This window comes from Stegodyphus dumicola, chromosome 1 (assembly GCF_044657685.1).
Source record: "Stegodyphus dumicola isolate Sdum_Otavi_A_Nest chromosome 1, ASM4465768v1".
In the NCBI taxonomy this organism is placed as follows: domain Eukaryota; kingdom Metazoa; phylum Arthropoda; class Arachnida; order Araneae; family Eresidae; genus Stegodyphus; species Stegodyphus dumicola.
The window spans coordinates 98,054,093-98,066,452 of NC_140768.1; the positions used below are offsets into that span (position 1 = coordinate 98,054,093).

The window sequence follows — 12,360 nt, forward strand, 5'->3', positions numbered from 1 at the left end:
TATCTCAGAATATTCAAAATTCTCAAAATATGTATCAGTTTCCTCTATAAAATTAATTTTGCACTTTTTCCCTCCCCTTTCCCCCCCCCAAATATTTCTGGCTTTTTGCTGTTACAGAATTGGTTGGGATAATTTTTCTGTAGTATTTTTGACATTGCAGCATGGAAAATTTAGAAAGATTTGAAGGCAAGATTTATAGACCCATGATTCTAGAAGATTCGATAAATATGTGACAAAATGTAAAATGTCTCCATGGTAAAAATGCGTAATGGATGTATTTTACAGAAAGTTTCCAATGAATTTCTTACTTTTTGGAGAACGTCTGGAAAAACAATGAAGACATAATATTTGAATGTTTTACTCCTGATACTAGAATCTTTTTCGTAACATGTTTATCTTCCCTTTATTTTCTCTACTTTTCACTAGACACAAGCGTGGAAAATATAAAAATGCTTCTAATCATATCACCTGGGCAGGCATTATAGAAAGGGTTTTTTTTTTATTAATAAAGAAATTGAAAACTTACAATTTAAAAGATCCATCTAATATGTCTTAATGCATAATACACAGAGCTGGCACTAAGCATTTTCCCATCTGATGCAATCTGTGTGGATCCTAAATTCAACTGCATAGTGCCTTTCTAAATTCTGCTTCCAAAGCCTGTCTAAAATCTAAAAGTTTTGCCATTTCTAGATTTTGTTGTTTGGTGTGTCACTAAATTCTAAAAATTCTGCCACACCAGCTCTGTAACTGTCTTTTGCAATATATATTTCATATTTCTTCTGAAATCCATATTACTAAAGAAATTAAATTAGTCACTTTTTCTATACATTCTAAATGCATTTAGTGTTTTTTAGGAAAACAGAATCAGAAATCCTTAATTAAATCCCAAAATTCTAAAATGAAAAGGAAACATGCTGAAGAAAGAAACCGAATACATAAAGAAAATTATTCTTCAAAGATATGTGCAGTTATTATTATGTAAATTACGCAATTGTTTATGATTTCAGCCTTCACTATAATTTTCCATTTCTGTTTCCTCATATGATAGAATTACTGAGCCAGATTAAATTAAAATTAAGTTGTATAATCTTTGACCACTAGTCCACATTTTTAGTTTGTATTTGACTGTTGTTTAATTACATCACCGTGAGATGTAATTGAAGCATCAGAACATGCCTTTATGTTTGTTCTAAGTTCTTTTTAAATAAGAGGCTTATTTAAACCTTTGTCTGATATTGTAGTTATTTTCAGACATAGTGATAATTTGCTTCACTTCTATTGGGGGTTTTGGACTATTTAACTTTTACCAGATCAAATAAACCCTCATAGGTACATTGTGGAGAGGTTGACAAGTTAGGAGATAAAGCACACAGAAACTAGCGAGAGCATTGGTTTGCATATTGAGACAAATCTCTAATTGTTAGAAAAGATGCTTAAATAGAGATGGAAATCGATATGAACTAGACAAAATGTCTGGGAAGGCTTCAAATTAAAATGATGGATAAATATTTTGTTGGGTGTTGTTGTTACACAACATAAATGTTTTGTAGCTTTCAATGCGTAATTATTCTAATATCCTTTAAGAATCAGTGTCGTAAATTAGATGCATTTTAAACTGTGAATTTTTATTAGATTTTGATTTTAATAGGCCTATTTTAACAAATACTGTTAAAAAAATTTAATAGTGGCCATGTAAATCCATAATGAATAAGGTTAACTATTTACCTAATTTAATTATTTATAACTAACTGCTTACATCTCTACATATTAAAGCGAGTTATTGCCTTTCATTAATACTCACTGTGATCACAAGATAAAACACAAAAATGTAGAAATTCAAGTATAACTTATTCTTTGCATCTAGTGAGACTTAAAATAATGCAAAACAACTTATTACTCCTGGTGCTTTAATGGCTTATTGGAACCTGAAAGTATATTAACTGGGTTACAACCCCTGGAAATCTACACAAAGCTCAGCAGCGGTGATAACATTCAATCTTTTGTTATGAATGATGCTGATTATGATCTTGCTTCTCATTTTAACCTATGCCATTTGACATAAAATCTACCTGCTATTTACTAAACCTCTAGACCAGTGGTTCTCAACCATTTGACTAACGTGTACCATCTAAACAAAAATTGAAAACCTTTAGTACCACTACTACAAAGTACTACTACCACTTACTGTTTTGAAATAAATAGATCAAAATACTTCGCTTGTTTGTGTACCACCTTTTTTTGGGGGGGGCGTACCACCGGTTGAGAACCTCTCCTCTAGACTGACCAAGTATGTGACAAAATGAGACATAAAAAAATCAACATAAAGCTAACTATTAGTAAAACGTAAATGTCACATATCTTCTTTCAACTATGTCAAACCCATTATAAATGTAAAATATTTAATGCTACTTGGTAAACTGCATGGAGTTTTATTTTATTCTCAAACTTATTAATAATTATGTTCATTAATTCATGTTTAGTAATAATGCATACTACTTGGGGATCTATTTTATTTTTAGGATGATATTACAAAAGTGAAATTCAGGCATAGAATAATATTTTAATAAAATTTATTCAGTTCCCATTTGCTCATAGGTCCTTAATTTTTTTCATTAATGGTCCTTAAAAGTCCTTAAAAGTACTTAATTTTCATGTACAGAAATGTGTACGAACCCTGATCTTAGCAGTTCTGTCTTGTACTGGCTTTGCAGATAATGGCAAATCCTTGATTTTTTTCATGATTTCTGCTTTGATTTTGATATCACAAAACAGTTATTCAGATGCATGTATAAAACAATCTTTGACGTAAATGGTTTTACTCTTTTTGCAATTTCTAATGATACTGCAGAGCTTGGCAGATTTATATTATTGGAAGATAGTGCCCAGTTACTTAACATGGAACTTGACTTTTTTTTAGCTCTTCAAGAGATTCTTTCATGCGTCCTCGTTTGGATATTTACCAGCAAACTGGGTATACTTTGTATGAAGTGTCTCCCCAAATTCGACTTCTTATTGTGTGCGTGTTTTTGGTGGCAAATGAGACAACTCAGAACGCTATCTGTGTTGCATATGAATGCAAACGACTCCGCCCAATCCTAATTGAGTTCTCGATTTTCTTCTTTAGTTCTCGTTTTCTTACCAGCTGCCATGCTGACGGCGGAGCTGAAAAAAAATGAACAATAGTTCAAATTAACAGTACAGTAACAATGATTCAAATTTATCTCATTACAGTCATGTTAAGCGTAATTAACGCTTATGAAAATAGAAGCTATTGAGAAATTAGGTACTTAAAAATATATTTTCTTATTTTTGAAGTGTTTGATAATAAAATATTAGTTTTTCCATATGGAACTGGAGAGCCGCAACTTTACATCAAAAGAGCCACATGCGGCTCGCGAGCCGCAGGTTGCCGACCCCTGCCTTTGCCTTTTCAATATTATCAAAATCTAACTCATCACTGGACAAAGATGATGGAGACTCCATTGCAATGCCTGCAGTTTGACTGTCCTGATTCGAATTCTCTGATTGTTCTGAGAATAATTTCGTTCTTAATGAAAGTTCATAGATGGCTTTCTTTGCCTTTTTAATTTGTTTGTCATCCAACAAAATTCGGTGTTTCAGATCTACAGCCCAGCAAGATCTCAATTTCTAGCAAACTAGTTTCTCTTTTCTTCATTGAATAAATGATTCCTTCTGCATTAAACTCTCCGAAGAACAAATATCATATTCTTCCATTCTCGCCTACTGTCAATTCTTCAGATGACGGCTTTTTTGTGGCTATGTGTGGTGTAGAAAGAAGAGTTTCTAATTCTGTAAGATCATTCCTCAGTCTTTCTCTTAGTGAAACATTAGGGTTATCTACTACATCTTCTAAAAAAGTTCTTTTTAATAGTAACAACCTCTTTATAATCAAATATGTGTTCCTTATCGCATGTCTTGATCAATAATTGCTCCTTTTCCAGCTGGCTTCCTAAGAATGGCATCGGTTTTGAAAGTTCTTGCTGCTATTGCTGCTTACCTAAATTTACTGACCCCCCGTGAGATTTTTAACTAAATGAATCAGTTTAATCACTAATGGCAAATATCACATCCATCCTCCTCCCTTATATTTATTTATGAATATGTCAACAAGATAGAAAATAACTATTTATTAATGTATATAGTTCATAAATAAAAATAGCTCAGCTTGTTATTATTTTTATTTTTCTTCCAATTCATTTTAAGTTCAAACAGTCCAACAAAAACAAGTCGAAGTCGACCTGTTTTTAGTGACTCCTGCTCCGACTCCTTTTACCCCAAAATCTGTCCGATTCCACACCCCTGCATGTAAGTGCAGTATTGAAAATTCAAAGAGATTATAAGATTGAGAATAAGAAATGGATTTGAAGGAAGCCAGATCTCATTTACTACAATGATATACTTATTGTCAACCAGACTGTTGTTATAGGTTATCTCAACAGTGGTGTATGTTATATTTGAATTATTTAATGAAGAACAAAAAAGGATTTATTACTTGTTATGTGATGTGACAGCGTAATGATATCATAAAATGAAATTATATAAATTAGAAAAGAAGGTACAGAAACAAGTTGTTTTCAGTATTTATTTTTGGCATTTGTTTTATGTTGCAAATGTAATTACAGTTCAGATACAGCCAGTATTCCAAATTTATTACTTTCTCAAATCTGGAACTACTCGATTTTTGAAACAATACTCGCTATCATTGTCAAATTTTGTTTTGTAAAGAAAGAATATATATCATTCAGAGATGACAAATTAGAACATATAGACTATATAAAATTTAACACTTTAACTGTAAAGTTATTTTGATGATTTGGGTGCATAAATTGTCAATTTTTTTATTGCAGAAATCAAATGTTTAGTACAAAATAAAATATATTTAGTAGGTAAAAATTGATATATTGAATTACATGCATAAAAATTTTAAGGTTTTGTATCCACTGCATATTCGCTTGAAGAGGCTGCCATTCAACGTGGCACTGTAATTTTCCAAGCACAAAACAACTTTACAATCAGTACACCAGAATCGTGTTTCATTTCTTATCTTTCTCCCATTATCATCCTTTTTTGAACAACAAACTTTGCAGTGTCTTGCAGACTCAATAAATAAATAAAATTAACTCAGGAAACTTCTCACGATAAACTTCTTACAATAACTTCTCATGATATATATTCATGTGTAACAATACGATGCACTAAAAAAAAATTACCCCAAGTAATACACAGGTGTGCCATTTTGGAACACCAGTGCTGTGCCTGATATTATTTCGGGCATGACAGTTAAAAGGTTAAGATAAAATATAATTAATTTTGAGATAAGGCGTGCTATCCAGAGCAAACTCGTGTTTGCTCGGGTAAGAAATTACAGTAAACCTATTTTTGCTATTTATCTTAAAAAGAAAAATGTGATAGTAAACTAGTGGATTGAAATATTCAGTCGAAAATGAGAAACACAGAAATATCTATCTGGTATTGACTAATCTCATTAAATAAACTTGTTTCCATATTAAAGTGTCTTTAATTGCATGGGCAATAGTATAGCAGTGTAGAAAATTCATAGTCTAGGTCAGGGATTCTCAACATTTTCCTTGCAGTGACTTCTTTTGAAAAGAAAGGTTTTCTTCCTCGATCTTGTTATATTTTTCTTTTAAACATACAGAATACCACATATTCATAATGCAGATATTGCACATAAATAACTTAATAGATTTAAGAATATGAATTACTGTTTTGAGAAAAATGGTTCATTCAATTTATGTTTTAATATTTTTTGTGTTATATTTAATTTTACAAATATAAACTAATTTTTAGAAACAAAATCACAAATTCTAATTGCACAAAAATTTGATTTTAAAAAATTGGATGACTGCATATGATGCATCATCTACACAGTTGTTTTTAATATTTGGCACTAAATTGTTTAATTCTTATGTGACCTCATTCAAAAATATTCAGCCTGTTTATTTGTTTCCCATAGCAAAGTACTGGCTCTGCTAAAGCCTGTTTCTGAAAGAGAGGGAAAAGTTAGGAATCTTGTTCAGTAGGAACTTTTTAGGGTGCATATTTTCCACAGACGACTTTTAAATAAATAATAAAAAACATGAGAACATTTTATTCATACAGTACTGTATTTAAATAATGGAAATGGATATATGCACAATTATTATTTCATCATTTAACATTAGCTGCTTGAACTGGTTATTTACCATGGATTTTATTTTAAAAAGTGAATTTTGAATTAAAAATAAGTGGCATTTTTAACAAATTAAACATCTTTTGCATCCAAATACGCACAGCTTGTATTAACCTAACAACCCACTTAAATTAGTTTGAGTGCCTTATGATTCGAGGATATGTATTCTAAAATAAATAAATTTGATGTATAATTGAATGAAGTAATGATTTTATTGGTACATAAAACTTTCCACATGGACCATATGTATCCTAATGAATATAAACAACTTATGGTCTAAAAACAGGTGTAAAATAAAATATGTTTTATGAATATATTACATCATATAAAGAAACATTATTATATCAGAGTTGCCAACTCTCCCGATTTTCGACCGCTCTCCCGCCAACGTGATTTACAATATATTTCTACTGACTTTTTCTTATTCTTAAAATTTCTCATGATTTTTATGGAATTTGGCTTAATATTTTGTTATATGAACAAAAAAAAAAAAAAAAAAAAAAAAAAAAAAAAGTGATTTTTGACGTCTGAAAGCAATTTAATTTTCTCTACATTATATCTAAAACAAAACCTTGCAAATTAGGTAACTTCTGCTTCAGGTCAGGTCATAACATTAGACTTCAAGTTTCGTATTAATGAAAGTACATTACTTGACCTGATAATATCCTTTTAGAGCTTTAAGTAATGTGGTAGTGCTTGTCCCGAGAGTACTTCTGCTTTGGGACTGAGAGCATATACGTATCCAGAAATGTCATTCTCCAGTTCTCCAATAGACATCGAGCTCCACTGCGTGTCATCTGGCATATATTAGCCAATGAGGACAAAGCAAGCTGTAATTTGGATGTTCTTTAGTTATTTTGTTCATCTTGTCCTGAGTTGTGTGAGTACATATGCCTTCAAGAAATAGTTTTAGAAATTATCATCTTTTGTTATGTCTGTGAGAAAAGGGAAATACTCGTGTACGTTTCAAAAATCGTACACAGTTGACTTTCCTTCCATTATTTCCTCAAGGAAATTTAATAAATTTGCAATGTGTAACGCCTGTCGTTGCGATTTTTCGATTTCGCATGTGAGAAGGGCAATGTTCTCAAACATGTGCGTACACAAGGACAACATAAGTTGGTTTTGGGGGGGGGAAACGAAAAATCAAATTTTCTTTGGAAACAAAGGACCAATAAAGTTCAGAATGTCTGTTCTCTGCCTTTTTACTGGGGCACAACCTGCCACTGAATGTATTGGATCACGCTGCAGCTTTATTTAGAAAAATGTTTCCCGATAGTGAAATCGCTAAGAAATACTAAAGTGCAAGAACAAAAACAGGAGCAATTGTTAAAGAAATGGGTTTGAGAAATAAATCTTCAGTCATTGATTGCATTAAAACAGCTCCATTCTGCCTCTCTACGGATGGAAGCAATAATACCGATTCAAAACTGTATCCAATTGTTGTTTCTTTTTTTAATCCAGAGTCTTCAGAAATTGAGTGCTGTTTATTTTCTGTCCCCACTTTAGAAGGACGTTTGACAGGCTTTAATATAGCACAGCTAATTGTTAAAACGTTAAAAGAAAATGCAGTCCCTCTGGATAATTGCTTAGCACTTGGTGCCGATAGTGCACCAGTGTTAGGCTTGAAGGCTGGTGTTGCAGGCATCTTAAGAAAGGAAAATTCAGATTTGCAGATTATGAGATGCACCTGTCACCTCTTAAATTTAGCAGCTGAAAAAGGAGCAGCTTCTTTACTAATCAATGTGGATGAACACATTGTTGATATTTATTATTATCTTGAAAGGAGTTCTAAAAGGAAGGAAAAATTGAAACAGTTCCAACAGCTGCATAACAGCAGTTTACAATTAGAAAACTTGGATAAAGTTATAAAATCAACTAGGATTGACACCCAGTGTAGTTTAATTGGAAAACTGAAAGGTGCTGATGGAATTTAAAAATATAGTGAATTGTCTAGAATTATGTTGGCCATCTTTCTTGACAGTTCCCCATAGTAATACAGAGTGTGAGCAGATTTTCAGTGTTGTTGCAAAACCGAGGACTAAATTTAGATCTAATATTAGTGATGACACATAAGAAAAACTTTTATTAGCAAAAGCAGGCCTACGTGGCAATTTGGCAATTGCTATGAACAAAATTATGAAGTTTCTTTCTTAAAGAAAGCAAAATCTGCCACTGTTTTTAACATTCGTACGAAAACTGATTAAAGTGTCTTTTTTTTTTTTGTTGTTGTTTTCTTAGACGATGTAAGTAATAAAAATGTTTTTTATGTGTAAGGTATTTTTGTGTTGCTTGCATTTAAGAATTAGTTACTATTTAAAGTTAATTTAGTATTAAAAACTATATTTTTATCATTTAAAAAGTCTTCTTAACATTGTGAAAAATCTGATTTTTGAGTGTCATAGGTTGGCAAGTATGTTATATATTAATCAAATAATGATAATGATGGTTTTTAAGTATCATTATTATTATTATTATTATTCATTTATATATATATATGTAAGATAGAAAAAAAATACGATGGCTTTGCTCTTTGCGAACCAGCAACCTTTAATTAATTTTCTGCAATTCAAGATCTTCCCCTAAACCAGTACCTTCTAGAACATTCGCACCTATTACATAACCTCCTCATATAAATGCTGCGTCATAAGTTTTTCTACATTTTTCTAGAAGCTACTCTGTTACATAACCTTTCATATAAATGCTGCGCCATAAGTTCTCCTAAACAGATGCCTTCTCGCCTTCGTTCTGCTAACGCTTCCGCTATGCTCCTCTTTTTTTGTTAGAACATTATGACGTATTAAAGTTTACAGTCGTATCTAATACAGGGTTCGTAGCGGTCCTTATAAGTGCTTATAAGTCCTTATATTTGAAAATAAAATATAAAGGCCCTTATAGGTGCTTACTTTTTCTTTAAAGCCCTTATTTTTTTTTTTTTTTTTTTTTTATGAACGCTCTATTTATCCCCCAGGGTTCGTAGCGGTCCTTATAAGTGCTTATAAGTCCTTATACTTGAAAATAAAATATAAAGGCTCTTATATGTGCTTACTTTTTCTTTAAAGCTCTTATTTTTTTTGCTTTTAGTGTTTTTTTTTTTTTTTTTTTTTTTAAATGAACGCGCTATTTTTCCCCGTACCAAAGCCGAAACTAAATAAACAACTTTTCTTCCTAATATGGAATGTCAGATGGTGAGTCATACTCCCGGAAATAGCTCTTCCCACTTTCTCTGCATTAACATAACCTTTAGTGTACACGAAGAGTACAGACAGGTGCCCGTCGTTCTATTGGTCAAAGAATTGTGAAAGCAGTAGAATATTCCGCTACATTCGGCATTCTTTTGCCTCCCACCCAAATACTACACACGTTTGAATTTCTATCAAGATCTTAAAAATTTGTATTCTCGTTCCGCTTGGTCAGTTCATATTCGTGTTTATTATGATCGTTATACTTATATTATGAGCATATGTATGAATGTTTATAATAACATAGTTGCAGTAACTGCTGAAGTATAGTAAACTTCCAAAAATGGTTGTGTTTTAACACAGATTAGCTTTCTAAGGAATAATATTTGGAATGGCTTAAATAAAGGGAAAGTAATCAAATAGTCAAAACAATTTCATTTTTTGGCCAATATATTATACAGTACGAAGGTTGGGAGGTCTCCCCTTTCTCCGCAAAATCTTGAATATTGAAACTGTTACAGTTCGCTGCAAAACAAGCAACGGACTTTCCAATTTGGATTGAATAGGACTAAAAGTTCTGCGGTCTACCAACCCAAGCGAAGAATAATTCTATAACGCTGTCTGTTGAAAATTAGAATGAAAAACACCCCAGTTATTTAGTTCTTTATTCTCCCAATACCGGCAGTTGTTGATTCCGATTGCGTAATATCACGTAGGGAAGAATTACGGCGCACGTATTGCGCAATAACGTTTGCGATAATTTGCAGAGATAATTAATTTTGATGTTCAGTCAGAGATTTGTTTATGAACACTTACTTACTAACTGAAAGAGTTTTACTGTGCTTGCTAAGCAGAATATTTTTTAGTTCCGTTGGTTTATTTTTATGTGATGCACATATTGAAATGTCAAAAGCATTTATTAGCGGAAAAATCTGAAGAGCGGCTACAGTCTACCCCCCCTTCCGCTCCTTCAAGTTACGCTCGACTGTCCGAATATTCCCCAATTCCAAGTATGCGGGTTAGTTAAGCTTTTACTGTTAAAGATGGCTGCATGAAGCAAATTTCTGTCTTCTGATTTCAGAAATGTTCCTCTTTTTTACTTAAATTACTTTGCTTGCAATTTCTGTTAAGAGAAAACTGATATACAATGAAAATTTAGAAAATGTTTATAATTTAGATTTAAATTATTTAAATATCAGTATGAGTGGAAAAATAAATTGTATTTATTATTAGGTTCAAACGAATACAATAAATATGCCTTATTATTATTTATTTTTTCTATTTTGAACTGAAATTTCATCATTAAATCTTGTAATATAGTTTAGTTCTTCATAGTTTTTTTTCTCTCTCATTGTAAACTAGTTCTGTAAATTGAACTATTATTTAAAATTAAAAAAAAAAAAAAAAGTAATTATTTTCCATGGTTGAGGTAATGCTTATTCTCTCTTAAAGAATACTTCATTTCTCATATTTTAAATTACAATTCTAATTTTTAAGGTTATGCAGTTGTGTATGATGTAATTAGACAGGTGCTTATTTTTTTTTCTTAAAATGTGCTTGAAAAGTGCTTATAGGTGCTTATTTTTTAACTAAAATGTGACTATGAACCCTGTTCATTTAATTATTAAATATGATTCATCCTTTTATGAAACTTTTCTCTGAATAACAGTTGTTCATATTGTTTTGTTACTAAATATTTATAGTTGCTATTAAAAATATGCGTCATGTATGTAAAGCTTTCTATACACTATAATAACAGGTGTTCATAGCAAAGTTATATATGAAGTATTATGCAGAGAGTGAATTGAAAAGTGTACTTTTCTTGTATCAGTTTGATTTCTTGTAATACCGAGTAGTAGGTGTATAGTTAAAGATATTATTTTAATCTGTGTTTCTCTCTGTATATTTTAGGTGATAAATTAGGAAGGGTTGTACATATTATACAGTTCAGAGAGCCTTCATTACGAGATTCTAATCCTGATGAAATAGAAATTGATTTTGAAACATTAAAACCATCAACCTTGCGTGAATTAGAAACTTATGTGGCTTCTTGTTTGAGGAAGAAACCACGCAAGCCTTATGGTAAGACCAAGACATAATGCATATAAAAATAAATAATGTTCACCATTTTGATTTTTGTTGCAAAATTTATTATTCTGTTATGCAGCTGTGTAAGTACAAAAACAGTCATATATATTTTTTTCGAATATTTTTATGCATTCGTAGTTCTAGTAACATCAGTATATTTCCATTAGTATGCACATATATCTCTTAGTATCCTTAATGCTATAATAGAATCAGTGTATTCTACAGGTTTCAAATTTATTTCTACGATTTTCATTTTGCATATTAAACACACTTATCAAACATTAGTATGATAATTTTAACTCAGACCAGGCTTTGCAGCAAATCTAGCTATTTGGCATTAGGTGCTATTTTTTTGCAGATCATATAGAGTTGCAGATAATGGGTATATGTACACTTAAGTTTCACATACCATTCAAGGAGATGCAATGGATATCTGAGATCCTGTGTAGTCATTTATCCACCATAATTAATCTTTGAGTTTGTTGAACAATTTGTGAATAGTGCTGAAATGCTGCTGCGTCTTAGGGGAAGGGATTGTCATCATAGTAAGCAATTTGTTCTGGAATCAATTATTGATTAGCATTTCGAAGTAACGTTGTAAGTATTGTCTCTTAAAGATTAGGTTGGTTGTATACAATTTGCTCTGATATGGCAAAAAACATTTGGATTTTTGGAGAATCGTATTCATCATCTAAGGTGGTGTACTGATTTTTACTCTCTCAAATCTTCATATCTTGCTTATTGATTCCCCCCCCCAATGAAGTGGAATCACCTCATCACTGAAAATGATCGCTGATAGTAAGTTATCATCATTTGTTATATAAGAAAAGCAAGTATTAAATAAATCTTCATTTTTGAGTGAGTTATTTGCTT

At 31.4% G+C, this 12,360-nt stretch overlaps 1 protein-coding gene across 12 annotated transcripts in view; it reads left to right on the forward strand.

The window, feature by feature from the left end:
- Positions 1-12,360, forward strand: part of LOC118185892 (bromodomain-containing protein 3-like) — a 219,197-nt gene that overhangs the window by 116,062 nt on the left and 90,775 nt on the right. For all 12 annotated transcript variants that reach the window (XM_085817974.1, XM_085817949.1, XM_085817948.1 and 9 more), the window contains one exon: positions 11,311-11,481. In XM_085817974.1, the coding sequence (XP_085674100.1) occupies positions 11,311-11,481 (171 nt within the window). The remainder of the gene's footprint in view (positions 1-11,310; positions 11,482-12,360) is intronic.